The sequence below is a fragment of the Lithobates pipiens genome, unplaced genomic scaffold (genome assembly GCF_037356315.1).
Source record: "Lithobates pipiens isolate NorthernLeopardFrog02 unplaced genomic scaffold, aLitPip1_a1.2 Scaffold_25, whole genome shotgun sequence".
NCBI classification, from domain to species: Eukaryota; Metazoa; Chordata; class Amphibia; order Anura; family Ranidae; genus Lithobates; species Lithobates pipiens.
The window spans coordinates 56,730,383-56,748,793 of record NW_027507787.1 but is presented as its reverse complement, the minus strand read 5'-3'; the positions used below and the strand labels follow the sequence as shown (position 1 = coordinate 56,748,793).

The 18,411-nt window shown below is 39.8% G+C and overlaps 1 protein-coding gene across 12 annotated transcripts in view; it reads left to right on the top strand.

Annotated features, from left to right (window-relative positions):
• GBF1 (golgi brefeldin A resistant guanine nucleotide exchange factor 1) overlaps positions 1-18,411 on the top strand; it is a 323,893-nt gene that overhangs the window by 258,530 nt on the left and 46,952 nt on the right. For 7 of the 12 annotated variants that reach the window (XM_077454487.1, XM_077454497.1, XM_077454498.1 and 4 more), the window contains 3 exons: positions 1,472-1,694; positions 4,283-4,443; positions 7,037-7,283. In XM_077454487.1, the coding sequence (XP_077310613.1) occupies positions 1,472-1,694; positions 4,283-4,443; positions 7,037-7,283 (631 nt within the window). Of the gene's footprint in view, positions 1-1,471; positions 1,695-4,282; positions 4,444-7,036; positions 7,290-18,411 lie in introns of all 12 variants that reach the window. The other 5 variants (XM_077454491.1, XM_077454489.1, XM_077454486.1 and 2 more) reach the window with 1 other exon arrangement.

The following is an 18,411-nucleotide window of genomic DNA, read 5'->3' as shown; positions in this document are numbered from 1 at the left end:
TGTAATGGTTGGTATATATATTTTGTTGTAGTATGTTAACATTTTACATTAAACTCTATGCTTGTTGTGTATATATACATGCCTTATGTTCTTCGGACATGGATTACTAGTAATGTCATTCAGGGTTGAAAAAAAGATTGGAAAGGTTAAGCCATGGGTCCCATTTTTTATTTTAAAAAAGGATTGGTGTTCTGTAGTGTGTGGAATTTTTTTACCGTAAGATTAGTGTTATTAATTCTGGTTTTCAATGGTGTTAGGGTGGACTGATGGGTATTTCCAATGGAATGCTATCAACCAATGAATGCATTGCTATGCATATTGTGTGGATCTGTCTCATATTATGGGTGGTGTGTCCAATGATAGGGGAAAATAGGAGACAATTGTGGAGAGTGAGGTTTACACTACTATCTGCAATTTTGGAAGCAATTTTTTTCTAATTGCTTCCATATATATGTGACCTTCTCACAGTTCCAGAAAATGTGCGAGAATGAACCTGTGGAGTTACAACCTCTGAAGCAAGTCTGTGACGTTGTGGGGAAAATGGCATGAATTTTAACTAGAATATAATGCTAGAGATTCTTTTTTCTTTTATTTAAAGCAGAACTAAACTCTCTGTGAATCAACATTAACCATTTGTAATTCTTCTGTTACTAGCATTAGTAAATAGGAAGGTGTATTATATTTACTGGTTTTAAACTTTTTTCTTCAGTTGGCTTCTGGTTTCTGGCCTAGACCAAAATTGTCATAAATGCCAGGAATCTTCATGGGCATCTTTTTTTTTTTTCATCTGGAGGAGGGTTTTTTCAGCTAAGCACACCCTCCTGCCTGCGTGCCTGGGCAAAGAGCAGATGGATTCCAGGAAGTAAATTCTACATGAATCGTCTGCTGTTACACAAGATGCCAGCTGCTAGAAATGCTAGAAGGGTGTTTTTCAAAGTGATGTCTAAACATAATAATGTGCAGAGACATGGATGCATAGCTACATTTTCTCTGAATATGTAAAACAAATAGTGTTTTCAGTTTTTGGTGCAAAGATACAATTAGGTTCAGATTTATCATATGCACAAAACAAGTTGCTCAGGTCATATATAGATGAGAGAACTAAAAGGCCCTTTACACATATCAGTCAAAACTGAGTGCGACCAGATGAAATGTTTTTAGCAAACCTGCTTAGTAGGAACACGTCTGCTGTGAAATGGTACTTTATTCTGCATTTAAATTCATTTAGCATGTGTCTGGTTGTTGAATTCGCCTTGTTAGTCCTGATGGTCCCCTCTTCAATGCCAGAACGTGGTATACCATGTTTATGCCTGATGATACATGCTATGTATGAAATTCTGCATCTAGCTTGTCTTTGTATATTTTGTAAAGATAACATTTACTCAAATGTTCTAAAAAAAAAATAAAAGTTCTAAAAAATAAAAATAAAATGTCTTTACAAATTTTACACACATTCTGCTTATTTCCTCAGGTTCTTCTTTCCCTCCGCATTCTGCTAATGATGAAGCCAAGTGTCCTTTCCCGAGTAAGCCGCCAAGTTGCTTTCGGCCTTCATGAACTGTTAAAGACCAATGCTGCCAACATCCATTCTAGCAATGATTGGTATACACTGTTTTGCCTGCTGGAGTGCATTGGTGCAGGGGTGAAGCCTCCACCTGCCCTGCAGGTGACAACCAGGAGCGATAATGACACAGGTACATGGAGAATGTGCACTAATGAAATCCTATGCCTTTCAGAGATAAGCAGCTGTTTTATGCTGTGCCAGATTACAACGAAGGACAGATGAGCAAAACAAATCTCTTGTTTAAGTACATTAGTGAAATTAAACAGGATCTGCTCTGCATATTAACCACCTGAAATGTGCCCACTGGATATCTTATATCCTAGATAGTGATGTGGCTAAGAGTTTATAGGAATAAATTTACAGCGTGTGTGCGTGAGATTTTATTTATATATATATATATATATATATATATATATATATATATATATATATATATATATATATATATATATATATATATATAATCTTTCTCTCTTTTTCTTTATCTCTCTCTCTTTTTCTGTCTCTCTGTCTCTCTGTCTCTCTGTCTCTCTGTCTCTCTGTCTCTCTGTCTCTCTGTCTCTCTGTCTCTCTGTCTCTCTGTCTCTCTGTCTCTCTGTCTCTCTGTCTCTCTGTCTCTCTGTCTCTCTGTCTCTGTGTGTGTGTATATAAATACTTTTCCAACAAACATCTATTTTTAGGAGCCCTGCACTATGTAGGTTTCTTTTTTCAGGTCAATACCTTTTATAGGCCATAAACTAATTTAACCACTTCAGACCCGGAAGATTTGGCTGCTCAATAACCAGAGCACTTTTTTTTTTGCAATGCGGCACTGCGACGCTTTAACTAACAGTTACGTGGGTCGTGCGACGCTGTTCCCAAACAAAATAGACTTCCTTTTTTTTTTCCCACAAATGGAGCTTTTTTTTTTTTGGTATTTGATTATCACTGGTTTTTATTTTTGGCGCTATAAACAAAGAGTGACAATTTTTGAAAAAAACACTATTTTGTACTTTTTGCTATAATAAATATCCCTAATTTTTTTATTTTTTTTGATAAATATAATTTTTGTAAGTTTTTCTTCTGTATGCTTGACCTGGACTCATATTTCCAAGAGTACTGCCTACCAGTTTACCAGGAATATGCCTGTTGGATACAGTGGATATAGAAAATAATCACCCCTCCCCCCTTTTTTTAAATTAATCACATTTTGTTTTGCAGCCTGAAATGAAGAGACATGTTTTTTGTTTTATCCAGCTGCAACTTTTAACATCAAAGTAAAAAATATAACACCAACATGTCAATAAAAAAAATTCAAAAACCGAATGACAGAATTGGAAAAATAATCACCCCCTTATGTCAGTATTTTGTTGAAACACCTTTTGTTTTAGTTACAGCCTTTAGTCTGTTGGGATGTCTCTACTATTTTTTTACATTTAGACTTTCCAATATTTGCCTACTCTTCTTTGCAGAACTGCTAAAGTTCATTTAAATGTGATGGTGACCATTTGTGGACTGCAATCTTCACGTCATTCCACAGATTTTCATTGGGTTTTAAGTCTGGGCTCTGACTAGGCCATGCAAGGACGTTTTTGCCCCATTCCTTGGTGCTCCATTCCTTGCTGTTGAGAAACCCCTCCAAACCAGGATCTTACCCCCCTCATGCTTTACTGTCAGAATGGTGTTATTTGGATGGGGAGTTGTATTGGATTTCCGCCAGACGTGTGGTGTTGAGGCCAAATAGTTACATTTTAGTCTCATCCAACCATAACACCTTTTTGCATGTGGAACCAGAATCTTCAAGGTACGCTTTTGATAGAGCTCAGTCGTGACTACGCGTGGTTTTTCTTGTGGAGTTTTTTTTGCGACCCTCCCATACAAGCCACATTTGTGGAGAATTTGTGATATTGTCTAATGCATGTAATGACTACGCTCATAAATTCCTGCAACTGCTTCAGAGTACCTGTAGGCCTCTTGGTAGCCTCTCTGATCAGTTTTCTCCTGGCTCTTTCATCCAATTTAGAGCGATGTCCTGATCCATGGAGGGTCGGTGTTGTACTAAATACCTTCCACTTGTTAATAAGACTCCACTGTGCTTCTAGACATTGATAAAACCCTTTAACCTTTTTTTTTTTTGGATCCATCTCCTGTCTTGTGCCTGTCCACAACTTTATTCTCGGAGATCTTTTTGACAGTGCCTTGCCACCCATAGATGATTGCTTAAATTGCACTACCAGGGCCTGAAATGCTCCAGGAAAGCTTAATTTTATTTCTGTAAAAAAAACTTGTACAACCAAGTCTTGAATAAAAAGAATGACAGAGGAAAGAAAGACCAGCTTAAGTGCTGAGCTAATCAAAATGACCACGTTTAAAAGTCAAATGGCTTTGTGTGTAATTGAGAAGGTGATTAGCTACACCTGATTGAGGTAACAAGTCATTTTTAGAAGTCATTTTCCAACTCGGTGACTCTGTTTTTGATTTTTATTTTTTTTTTTTTTTCTTTCTGACATGTTGGTGTTGTAGCTTTCACTTGAATGTTATAAGTTACTATGAGTAAATACCGCTGGATAAAACAAAAATTGCTTGTTTTCATTGCAGGCTGCAAAACAAGAAAATGTGATTATTTTGTTTACCCAATGTAGTTTGTCCATCGCAGTTACTTTTCTTATGTTTTAGATGTGATATTTCTGTGGGTTTATTTTTTTTTTGTTTTTTTTTACATTTTTTCTCTCTTGTCAGGTGCACAGTCAGACAGTGAAGTGTCTTCATACCACTCAACTGATGTAAGTCTGGATCGTGGGTACACCTCAGACTCTGAGGTATACACAGAACATAGCAAGCAATCAAAGATGCACCGATCTGTCACTGATGTAGATGTGGTGAATAGTGGTTGGCTGGTGGTAAGGGACCTTTATCTGTTCTTCTTTTTTTTTTTTTTTTTTCTTTTTTTTTTTTTCCTTATCAAAAAAAAAAGAAAAATTTTCAAGAAAAATACATGTATAGTGGGTTACAGCAGATCTTGGCTCATGGTAAGAGAGGATCTTGCAATGGAGTAGAGTATAAAAGACATACCAACAATAAGCATCATGTAGTAGAAATCTAGAAGTCTTCATATTAGCAATAATACCATCCTTGTTGGCAAACTGAGTAACTTAAATCCATAAATCTCCCAGAATTAACAATATCACTTTAAAACTGTACAGATAAGATTATGAATATGTGACTTCCATTGTTAGATCGTATGTAGAGTCAAAAAGAAGTGTCCTCTGTAATAGAAATTGTACAAGTCTTGAATAAAAAGATTGACAGAGGAAAGAAAAACAAGTAATTAAAAAAAAAAAAATAGGAGAAAAAGATGGCACTTCCATCCTTCTATCTCATAAAACCATCAACAAACAAGTAGATTGTTGCTTTTGTGACAGTTTTACTGGATTTTTGCTGCTTACTAGGTTTACAGAACATTAAAGCGCTCCCAGATACAGCAGGAAGTGAGTGTAAATCTCCTTTAGACCTATGTGACTAGGCTAGATAGTCTCTAAACTCCTGTTTCAGCGATAACCATAGCATTTTGGAATTTCCATCCTTCTCTGTCCTATTGACAACCATACAATTCTGGAAGTTCAATCATTCTCAGTAATAGACCGCAATCTCCTGAAGGACTCCATAGACACCAATAAACCACATCCACATAGAGAGTATTAGTGGTCCCCTATGAATTTCTTCAGAGACGGGTTTTCTTCACAAAAATTATTCACAACACACTTCATTTCTATGTGGCCTGTTATGTAGTGAATTGTCTGCTGTAGAAGTATTTAGAAAATGCACACCGCCTGTTAAACCAAGAAGCTCAGCTATCATATTGGCAGGTGCTGACACAGCTGGACTGAAATCATGGAAGAACGGCCCCTGTTGCAACAATTAAAAAAAATATATAATTTTAGTTTTTGGGTGAAGCTTTGTGTCTTGATACTTTTTTTTTTTTTTTTTTTTAATGTAATATGTTATGAGCAACTGTCGGAGAGACCCAGAGAATATAATTAAGAATCCAGGTAAACACATCGATAATCGCATCATAAAATAAAAAGACCTGTAGACCAGCAACTATTCATAGAATATCCATAAGGAAATATGGAATTTACCAAGGAAGTACAGTAAGGGCTGCTGTTAGAAATCACAGGGCCTCATACAGCCTACCCGACGGGGCCCCCCATGCCTGAAAATATCAGTTATAATTTTACCAAAAATTCACTAAAATCATTATTAGCTGACACAAACCTAACATGACTTACAAAATTCCTGCTAAATCTAAAAGATAAAACTGTATTGAGTTAATAAAGTTTTGTGTGCGAATGTGGTCTTAGGGCTCTTTCACATGGGCAATGTGACCTGTGCAGTGTGAATCAGTGTTTTTTTTTTTTTGTCTCGTGTTTTTTTTTTTTTTGGGGGGGGGGAGGGGGTTGTGTAGCTGAAGCTGTGCGCAGGTTGCCTATGTTATGGGGATGCAGCAGCTGTATGAACCTAGCCACAGGTCCTAATTTGACAGGCGTGTAGGTTGCAGGTGTAAGGCCCCGAACACAGACAGTGTGTATTCAGGGCAACTCGCCCACCCCTGCACACTTCTCAACTTAGGACCTGCCGCACAAACTGCTTATTCACACTGTATGGCTCCAAGATCCCAAGTGAATGAGCCCTTAATTTTTTTTTTTTTTTTTTTTTTTTTTACAATCTACTAAAATGTATTTTTTATTTTTTTTACATTTATTTTACATTTTTCACAATTTTTTTTTTTTTTTTTTAAACTTTGTTGGGGGGTCTTTGGTGAGAGATCAGGGGTTTAAACAGAGCTGCGGGAGGGAGGCCTGGGCATACGGGAAGGGATGCCCTGTGTCTCTCCCTTTAGCTGCTGCAGAAATCTGCACAGGATATAGTTCTGTATTTGTCCCCCCTGCCCTACTGCACAGATCCCCCTGTTGTCTGGACCATACTTTGGGCCTGGGCCTCCTACAGAAAGACCAGGGATACCCCCTATCAGCGGCCCTGGGTACATTGGTAACCCCTGAAACCTAAATTTAAGACTTTCTCCCTTGGCTGGGTCATCTCCCAGCACTCCACCATGAGAGACTCCATTGTAGTTTTTATGGGGAAGGGGGTAAGAATCAAAGATATTCCTTAGACGGGAAGAAAGGGGAATTGGGGGGGAATAGCAGGGATAAACTATAAATAAACTATAACCTGCAGCTGCTGGGAGATGGCAAAATAGAGGGATGGAAATGAATCAAAATAGGCCAATAATGAAGATCCTTTGTGATACAACTCCATTCTATTTGGATACATTTATAAAGTTCAATATATTCAAACTTTTTATCCGAATTGGCTACTTTCAACTACCTGGGATGTAAAAGTGTGAAGCAAGTCATGTTGCAATTTACAACACATCAATGAAGCTTCATTTTGCACTTTTTACTATATAAATGGTTTGTCTTCTCCACACAGGTTGGAAAGGAGGATGTGGACTCTTCTAAAGTGTCTGCAGCAGTGACCAAGCCTAGTGCCAGCACTCCAGTAAACCAGTACAGTTTAGTAATTGGTTTGGACTTTGGTGCACACGATACAAAATCTCTCATGAAGAGCGTGGAGTCTCTTTCTTTCATTGTCCGGGATGCTGCACATGTTACACCAGAAAACTTTGAGTTGTGTGTGAAGACTATTCGTGTCTTCGTAGAGGCGAGTCTAAACGGAGGTGTGTGTAAGTGTTGCTAGGATTTTTTTTTAACTAACAAAATGATACATTCTTTACTTTGTTTTTGCAACATAGGAAGCATTGTTGAATGCATAACTATTGTAACAAATTGTTAAATGTATACATGTCAAAAGCATTTTATAGCAATAACAGTCTGTACAAAAAATATTTTATAGTGATGGCGATTTTCATTTTGTATAAATACAAAGTGTGATTGACTGGCACAAAAGGAGTTAAAGAACACCCTATCCAAAACTGATCTTTAAAGAAGTTGTAACCCTAAAAAAGAGAGTTCCTGTTCCCTTATAGCAAGTTAAACACAGTGCTTGTACGGTCCAATCTGTCCCTCTATACTGTAAAAAACCTGGTTGATCCTGCCTGTTCCCGTGTCCCCCTTAGTGTGCTGACCACGGGAATCATGGCTGCTGATCCATGATTACTGTGGCCAGGTTACATGCTTTCCTTCATCCCGCTGCTCTCCCCCTCCCTCCCTGTCTGTCATCTTGTGTGTGTTTGTGCCACCCCCTCCGCCCTCCCTCTGCTGCTATTAGGAGCTGGCAGTAAAGTTAAAGATTACTGCAAGCCCCTATGTTCTTCTTAAGCTATCCTACACTGTGTAAATATTTGTATAAAATTTTATAAAAGAAAAAAGTGCAGAGCTTAACCAATAAATATTACTTTGACTATTGAAAAAGTGCAAAGAAAGAATGCCAAAACGAATACACAAAAACTATTAAAGATGAATCAAAAAATATAAATTCAAGTGTCCATATATAAATGAATACAAAAATATGTAAAATATAAATTCAAGTGTCCATATATGAATTGATACAAAAAATATATAAAATGTCCAGTGTAAGTATAGTACTAATTGAAACTTGATTATTCAATCAAATTGTGTTTGACCACATGGACCCGTCACCTCTAAACACCACTATTAGATGGAGGCCTACCAGATCCCCAGTGACCGCCCTATTAGGGCATATGCGTTATGGGTGTGAGCATGGCTACCCACATATCACACGATTTGGCGCATTTTTGTTTTTTATGGTGAAGGTTGCGAGACATCCAAAAGATAATCTCCAGCATCTAGGTATCTGGACGTCTATGGGACCTGAGATCGAATTTGCGCAGTTCGACCTCCCCTAATAGGGGGGTCACTGGGGATCTGGTAAGCCTCCATGTAACAGTGGTGTTTAGAGGTGACGAGTCACTGGACATTTTATATATTTTTTGTATCAATTCATATATGGACACTTGAATTTATGTTTTACATATTTTTGTATTCATTTATATTTTTTGATTCATCTTTAATAGTTTTTGTGTATTCGTTTTCACAATTTTTTTTTGTCATTCTTTCTTTGCACTTTTTCAATAGGCACAGTAATTAATATTTATTAGTTAAAGAGGAAGTAAACCCTTCCAAACAACTTGGACCTATAGGTAAGCCTAGATTAAGGCTTACCTGTAGGTCCAAGCAATATCTCCTAAACCTATATGGTTTAGGAGATATTTGCCCGAAAATGGGCACCGCTGTCTACGGCGCAGGCGCCGTAGACAGCGGCGCGCAGGCGCACTAAATGCGGCAAATCCAAGAATGGATTTGCCTAATTTGTCGACTCCCGTGCGCATGCGCGGGAGTGACGTCATCGCGGCTTCGCCGTATGGCAGCGGCGGAGCTGCGAGACGCGACTCCCGTGCGCATGCGCGGGAGTGACGTCATCGCGGCTGCGCCGCTGTGATTCGTCGGAGCTGCGAGACGCCACCAGCAACATGGATGCGGCGGACTACAGGGGACAGCGGCGACTTCGCTGGCTCCTGTGTCAGGTAAGTGACACATAATGAGCTACTATGCGATGCATAGTAGTCCATTATGCTTTACCTTTGCAGGGAAAAAAAGAGGAAGTAAACCCATCAGGGTTTACTTCCTCTTTAAGCACTGCACTTTTTTCTCTTATATTTTTTTGTGCCTAGTATCTTGGTTATGGTGTTCAGCTGCTGATTTCTTTATTGCTTTTTTTACTAAGCGCAGATTTTTTTTTCTATTTTTTTTGTATAAAATTTTGCCTGTGAATAACTTCGTTCAGATTGTTTTTGGCTGGACATGTGACCTCCGGCTGCTCTCCTTCCCCGATCTAAAGGCTACAGGAGGAGGGGCTGAGCAAAGAGCACAGCAGTCACGTGACCCCCTGGCTGATGTCAGGGGGATCTCAGCCCTGCCGCTGTTGCCTTTAGATCGGGGGGAGGAGAGCGGCCAGAGGTCATGTGAAAAAGGTATTTACAGACTAAATTTTGTACAAACATTTACACAGTGTAGGATGGCTTACTAGAACAGGAGGGCTGGCAGTAATCTTTATTTGACTTTACAACCACTTAAGTAGATCTTGGTGGGGGTTTTTTTTGTTTTTTGTTTTTTCTTGTTTATTGGTAAGATCCATGTTGAATTTTCTTTATTTGTTATTTACATTGTGAAATTTTAACGGGGTGCTGGAACACTAAAATTGGCAGCTATGCCCTAAAAAACTAGACAGAAACCTGCTGCTGACTTTTAATATTGGGACACTTGCCTGTCCTGGAATCCAGCAATGTCAGCACCCCAACCGATGTTTCCATCGACTCTCAGGTGCTGCCGCTGCCATAGCCTGTGAGAGAATCCATCAGTCTGCGTAGATGTGAAGTGCACTGCGCTTTCTGAATGGACTAGCAGTGGGGGAAAAAGGAGGGGAAGTCGAACTTATCAAAAACAGGTACCTGCGCCTCCCTAAAGGTGCCAAATGTGGCACCGGAGGGGGGGGGGGGGTTGGCGCAGATAAGCGGAGCTTTCCACTTTTGGTCGAAACTCTGCTTTTAATTGTATGCCTGTTCTCTTACTTTTCCTATTGTCTTGTCACTCAGACTTGACTGTTGTAATCGATAGGTTGACCATGAGTTAGAATAACAGACATAAATGAATTTCCTATGAGCTGAAAATTTTCATGTGCATGAATGAATAAGTGATCACTATGCCCTGCAGAGCTAGTTTTTATCCAAGGTGCTTGGTACATAATACAGTAAACTTGAACCAGTGCCTGGGGCCATCCGCTTATAACCTAAAGCAGAAACACTCAATGCTATTTATCTCACCCACTTTAAAAACAAAATTGCACTGTGCTCCAGTCCCGGTACCCCCAGCCCCATCCTCTGCTGTGACAGTGACCATTTTTAAAACGGTACAGCTGTGCGGGTCTTTGCCCACACAGCTGTGTTATTCATTCGCAAAGTTCTGTGCATGAATGAACTACAAGTCCCATATGCCATCACGGCAGACAATTTTGTTGTTTTCATTGAACTGTGAGGGTGCTGATGTACTCACTTTTACTTCATTGATTCTTTCTGCAATTCAGTAATAGTTTACCCGTACGGGTGGCATGGCCAGACATCTATATTGAATCTCTGCAGAAGATCGGCATTGCACTGATCGTGGGTGCAATGCTTTACCAGATACAGTGTAAAAAAGTAATGCAAATTTTTTTTTTCCTTTTTACCTGCAAAACCATGTACGTTTATTAGTTTTTTTACAAAAGGTGAAATACTTTTAAATTGATGCAATCTCTTTGGTCATTGTCTTTGGATGGTCTTTGGATTTTAGTTGTTTTGACACAAACTGCACATCCCACAGAAAATTGGAGACCTTTTAGCATCAGATTGTCAGCTCTTGGGCTGAATTTGGTGGCCTAGCCAGTCCTGGAAAAATTGGCCACTTTTTATATTAATTGACTATCTTTTTAAACCCCTTGGAAGATTGACATCCACCGCTTTAGAGAGCCCTTTTGATCCTGACATGACACAATAGACATCGATATTAACGAGCATACCAGAACTTAGATATTGGAGGCTTAAATACTGCTATTGCCAAGTAGGTTCTACTCATTGGCACCTTATCTGGAACACCATGTTCTAATTTTATGGATTTAAAGGAGTATACTTTTTCCATGTGAATCTGCATTTTATCCTTCTCAATTGAGGGACAGAGGAATCCTTTAATTGTTTATTTCTAGTACCACCACCCAAAGGAGATTGAGGCACTGGCAAACAACTGTAGGCTGGTCCAGGATAATCCATCCCACTACCAGCATGTTTTTTGCCAGTGTCCTATAGGGATGGATATCTGTTTACAGTTCTGCTGTGTTTAGACTAACTTATTGTTTTTGCTAGCACATTTTTTTCCTTTAATCAAGACTCTTCTCTCCATTGCTGCTGGAGCACTGTCCTCTCCCATTCCAGCTTACTGACAGTCGACCTCGACTTCAGCCTAACCCTTTGACACCGCGTCTGGACCTTGATGGACTGGACATTGCAGGATATCTTGAAAGATATTCAAGATATCCAGACTCTGTTCCTGTAAGAATTGGCTGTGGAACGCTTTCCAGATCCATTGGTGTTGCCTAAGCACTTTCCTGATCTCTGAAGGCTTGCTAAGGTCTCATTTATACTTGCTTCTGTCATTGCTGTGCCTCTGAAAAGTGATTCATGGTGGATTACCTTTCATAAGTATTTGACCAGTGTCTTGAAGGTGAAATGTTGCCTCCTGGATGCCCATTTTACCTCAGAGATGAACAGCAGTAAAAATGCTGATCAACCACCGGTTTTAGCTCCCTCCAGCTGCAAGGGTAGACAAGGCCTTTGTGCGTAGGCTGGTCGGGTTGAGCCGTGAGAAGTACCTTGTTTGTTTTGTTCACTGTAATGGGTGCCCTGAGCTCTTAACCTACTAACAGTTCTTGGCTGGCAGTCTCTTTTGGAGGATCTTCATGATGTATGCCAGCCTGTCAGGTTGGAGAGGGGGTACTGGACACTCTGCTGGTGCAGGGTAGTCTTTGTCATTTGAAGGGTTTTTTTCTCCCAGTCATACATTACATTACCCTTCTATTGGAGGGTCATCCTAATTGAAGCCCAGACAATGTCATGGCGGTGGTGTACATCATTCATCTGGAAGGAATCGGATGTCTCTGTGGCAAAGAGGTAGATTGGATCCTATAATGAGCAGAACTTCACCGTCTAACCTTGTCAGAAGTGTGAATTGTTGGTGTAGACAATTGACGGAATTCCTTAGCCAGGAGCTCCTTGAACCTTGGAGGTCACTACACCTAGAGATGTTCCAGGTCCTGTGTTGCAGGTGGGAAACACTGTATGTGGGCCTCCAGGTTCAACAGCAAACTGTCAGAAAGAAGAAATTGCAGTGGGTGGATGAGATTTCCACCTTTCAAAAACGGTTATCTTAAGAGACTAAGCGGCATATACCAGATAACGTATAAAAAAAATCAATTTTACTGAAGTTTAAAATCACTCAATGGTGGAAGACTAGCTGCGTTACAATCTAGCCCCCATTCTACATAAATTTGAGCTTAAGAGGACCATCTGGAGAAAACTTCCCTTATTGCAAACCGCATAAAAAAATATTTGGGCCCCTCAATTATTGCACGTTCTCCACAACTCGCCCATCTGGATATCCCTAAAATGGTTTAAACAGATGCGCTGTTTTGCATATTGCTATGGAAATTTAAAAATCCTAGGATCTAATTTTCCACTCTTCAGTTGACTAAGTATGGGGGTGGCCTAGCGGTTCCTCAACCAAGAATATATTTCATGGCTTCCCAATTGCAGCACTTCGCTGACTGGGGAGTGATGAATTGGGCAGATTCTATACAGGCCCTCCTATTAAAGAGGGATTCCGCCCAAAAAAAAATATTAAAAGCCAGCAGCTATAAATACTACAGCTGCTGACTTTTAATAAATGGACACTCACCTGTCCCGGGTTCCAGCGATGCCGGCAGCCGAGGCCGATCGACCGCTCGGGCCTCGGCTGCTGCCGCCGCCATTCGAGGTGAGGGAATCAGGAAGTAAAGCGAATCGGCTTCACTTCCCGGTTCCCTACTGCGCATGCGCGCGCCGCGCAATAGGAGATCTCCGCGCTGTCACTGGGACCCGTGTGTGTCCCAGCAGACAGCGCGGCAGGGCAGGAAATGGCGTAGACTCCCGTGGGAGTCTATGCCCAGAAGTGGGTGAAAATACCTGTCTTAGACGGGTATCTCCACCCCCCGCCCCCCTGAAAGGTGTCAATTGTGACACCGGAGGGGGGGGGGGGGGGTTCCGATCAGCGGAGGTTCCACTTTAGGGTAGAATCCCGCTTTAAGTCCTAATCCCCGCTATTACCTTTTGGCCCAGTTAAAATCAGGGGCTTTTGCCTACTTCCAGTTTAACCCAACCCTGACACTAATAAATAAAGAGAATCTCTGAGTATGCACCGCTTTGGGGTTTGGGGAATAGACATTATGAAGAGTTGTCTAAACTGGAGAGGTTTGAATGCTGGCGCACTCAAGGGCTTCAATGTATAGCACAGATTTACTCTCAAACCGTACTGAAATCATTTAGGAAACTGCAGGAGGCCTTTCAAATCCCCCGCTAGGACTTCTTTAACCACTACAGCCCCGGACCAATAAACACCTTAAGGACGAGAGGTCTTTTTACATTTTCGCACTGCGCTGCTTTAACTGGTAATTGCGCGGTCATGCAATATTGCACCCAAACTAAATTTGCGTCCTTTTCTTCCCACAAATACAGCTTTCTTTTGATGGTATTTGATTGCCTCTGCGATTTTTTTATTTTTTGCGATATAAATGGAAAAAGAGCGAAAATTTTGAAAAAAAAGATATATTTTCTTCTTTTTGTTATAAGAAAAATCGAATAAACTAAATTTTAGTCATACATTGAGGGCAAAATGTATTCAGCCACATGTCTTTAGTAAAAAAAATGTCAATAAGCGTATATTTTTTGGTTTACGCAAAAGTTATAGCGTCTACAAACTAGAGTACATTTTCTGGAATTTACACAGCTTTTAATTTATGACTGCCTATCTCATTTCTTGAGGTGCTAAAATGGCAGGGCAGTACAAACCCCCCCCCCCCCCCCAAATGACCCTATTTTGGAAAGTAGACACCCCAAGGAAATTGCTGATGGGTATGTTGAGCCCACTGAATATTTTTTTTTTTTTGTCCTAAGGGATTGAATAATGACGAAAAAAAAAATGTACAAAAAGTTGTCACTAAATGATATATTGCTCACACATGCCATGGTTATATGTGGAATTGCACCCCAAAATATATTCCGCTACTTCTCCCGAGTATGGGGATACCACATGTGTGGGACTTTTCGCGAGTCTAGTCGTGCACGGCACCCCGAAAACCAATCACCACCTTCAGGATTTCTAAGGGTGCAAATTTTTGATTTCACTCCTCGCTACCTATCAGTTTCGAAGGCCATAAAATGCCAAAATAGCACAAAACCCCCCAAAATGACTCAATTTTGGAAAGTAGACACCCCAAGCTATTTACTGAGAGGCATGTTGAGTCCATGGAATATTTTATATTTTGCCACAAGTTGCGGGAATATTACAAACTTTTTTATTTTTTTTTGCACAAAGTTGTCACTAAATGATATATTGCTCACACATGCTATGGGCATATGTGAAATGACACCCCAAAATACATTCTGCTGCTTCTCCTGAGTACGGGGATACCACATGTGTGGGACTTTTTTGGAGCCAAGCCACGTACGGGACCCCGAAATCCAAGCACCGCCTTCAGGATTTCTAAGGGCATACATTTTTTATTTTACTCCTCACTACCTATCAGTTTTGAAGGCCATAAAATGCCAAGATGGCACAAAACCCCCCCAAATGACCCCATTTTGGAAAGTAGACACCCCAAGCTATTTGCTGAGGGCCATGTTGAGACCATTGAATATTTTTTTTTTTTTTGTCCCAAGGGATTGAATAATGACAAAAAATAAAATAAATTTTTTTTTTACAAAAAGTTGTCACTAAATTATACATTTGAAAATATAGCTGAAAAACAGCAGCTAATAAACTCCGCGCCACTTATACAAATGTAAAAAGAGAAATAAACTAATAGTCAGTGAATCAAATAAACTAAGTGAAACACTAATAGCTCCTCCCTAGAAACAAGAGAAAAAAACTTGTCGTGCTGAAAATAAGGTAATACAGTGGTGTGAAAAAGTGTTTGCCCCCTTCCTCATTTCCTGTTCCTTTGCATGTTTGTCACACTTAAGTGTTTCGGAACATCAAACCAATTTAAACAATAGTCAAGGACAACACAAGTAAACACAAAATGCAATTTGTAAATGAAGGTGTTTATTATTAAAGGTGAAAAAAAATCCAAACCATCATGGCCCTGTGTGAAAAAGTGATTGCCCCCTAAACCTAATAACTGGTTGGGCCACCCTTAGCAGCAACAACTGCAACCAAGCGTTTGCGATAACGTGCAATGAGGCTTTTACAGCGTCCTGGAGGAATTTTGGCCCACTCATCTTTGCAGAATTGTCCTAATTCAGTTACATTAGAGGGTTTTCGAGCATGAACGGCCTTTTTAAGGTCATACCACAACATCTCAATAGGATTCAGGTCAGGACTTTGGCTAAGCCACTCCAAAGTCTTCATTTTGTTTTTCTTCAGCCATTCGGTGGTGGACTTGCTGGTGTGTTTAGGATCATTGTCCTGCTGCAGAACCCAAGTTCGTTTCAGCTTGAGTACACGAACAGATGGTCGGACATTCTCCTTCAGGATCTCTTGGTAGGCAGCAGAATTCATAGTTCCTTTTATCACGGCAAGTCTTCCAGGTCCTAAAGCAGCAAAACAGCCCCAGACCATCACACTACCACCACCATATTTTACTGTTGGTATAATGTTCTTTTTATGAAATGCAGTGTTCCTTCTACGCCAGATATACTTGGACACACACCTTCCAAAGAGTTCCACTTTTGTCTCATCGGTCCACAGAATGTTGTCCCAAAAGTCTTGGGGATCATCAAGATGTGTTGTGGAGAAATTGAGACGAGCTTTGATGTTCTTTTTGCTCAGCAGTGGTTTTCTCCTTGGAACTCTGCCATGAAGGCCATTTTTGCCCAGTCTTTTCCTGATGGTGGAGGCATGAACGCTGACCTTAACTGAGGCAAGTGAGGCCTGCAGTTCCTTGGACGTTGTTGTGGGGTCTTTTGTGACCTCTTGGATGAGTCGTCGCTGCGCTCTTGGGGTAATTTTGGGCGGCCGGCCACTCCTGGGAAGGTTCACCACTGTTCCATGTCTTCGCCATTTGTGGATAATGGCTCTCACTGTGGTTCGCTGGATTCCCAAAGCTTTGGAAATGGCTTTATAACCCTTTCCAGACTGATAGATCTCAATTACTTTCTTTCTCAATTGTTCCTGAATTTCTTTGGGTCTCGGCATGATGTGTAGCTTTTAAGGATCTTCTGGTGGACCTTACTGTGTCAAGCAGCTCCTATTTAAGTGATGCCTTGATTGTGAACAGGTGTGGCAATAATCAGGCCTGGGTGTGGCTATAGAAATTGAACTCAGGTGTGGACAACCACAGTTATAGTATGTTTTAACAAGGGGGGCAATCACTTTTTCACACAGGGCCATGATGGTTTGGATTTTTTTTCACCTTTAATAACAAACACCTTCATTTACAAATTGCATTTTGTGTTTACTTGTTTTGTCCTTGACTATTGTTTAAATTGGTTTGATGTTCCGAAACACTTAAGTGTGACAAACATGCAAAGGAACAGGAAATGAGGGGGCAAACACTTTTTCACACCACTGTAGTAGGGGCGCTGAAAAAATATAAATATAAATGTCAATTACAAATGTGAAAATTAATAATCATAGAACACCTCAAGTAATAGACAACCTATCACCATGAATTAAAAAACAAATGGTTGCAAAGAAATGGATAATATAGATAATACAATAAAAAATAATAAATAAAGTCCCAATTGGATACTAGAAAAACAAAAAAAAAAAATTATATCCACAGTCCAAGGCAGTGATTCATTCAGTGAAAAACTCCGTCTAAATCCATGTGCCAGAAGGCGGCTGAAATCTTCTACAAAGTTGTGACACGTCCCTTCACCAAAAATTTTGGACACAGAAAACACCCCAACTGTGAAGATAAAGGTGTCTTCTTACCAGATGCTGTTGACTACTTTATTTAAAAAGATAGTCAAATAGGCTTATGCAGGTGAATTCCCTGCTCACATGGAATAAGGTGGACCTCTTATGGAAGAAACCTTCTCCTCATAGATTCAGACAGGTCATAAAAAAAGGAGAGCAAACAAAATCCATAGCGTGACACCGTTTAATAATAAAAAAAAAAAACATAAGGCCAAATGGCTGCTTACATATGCTGGTGCCCGACCTGGCACTGGGGCTGCTCGCTTAAAACAATTGTTTCGTAATGGATGCGTAGTTCCTCGTTGTGTAGGGCGTGCGTTCCACCAAGAAACAGCCGACAACCAAAAACGTCCCGAACTGTACGTGTACGAACGTGACTAGGTACCGCCTCTACGTACGTTTCGTTTGACGCGTCATCAGGAAGCGTACCTAGTCACAGAGTCAACGTTCTTTATGGTGTCTCGATCGATCGAAAAGACCAATAGAGAAACACTTAATTTAGTACGCAGCCTCAGTCCCACTCAAGGCTTAATAGAAATCCATTGTTTATAAAACATAACTAGCAAATAAAAACTAGACATAGTTCACCCTAGATCACAGGGAAAAACTATACATAACGAAAATTTTATTAAAAAGTAAAAATTAAAAAAATAATAATAATCCTGTCGAATAATTCCTATTAAAAGAAAGGAGAGGGAGTCGCTTTCTTGTAATTTACAAGATTAACCTCAAGATGTCAGTCTATAGGTGAAAGTATCTGATGCCACTCATTGAACAGAGAATGTTTTTTACACCTGAATAATTAGTTACACTTTTTATAAGATATATTAGTGCCATTCCTAAAAAAATATTTAGCAATAATCTTATCTATATATGTATGGAAAAAACAAAACAAAACCCTACATCATAAGATAAAAAATTTCAAATTAAAAATGGGAAAAGAGAAGCTCTAGAGCAAAAAAAGGGGGATTTTAATCATTGGACAAAAAACAATTTAAATCAAGCTCTATGTTCATTCCTAAAGGCTGCATTGTCTTTAATTTATATATCCATTTTGTTTCATTCTTTGATATTTCCCTTTTCATGTGTGTTCCTCTCCAATGTTTTGAAATCTTATCGATCCCA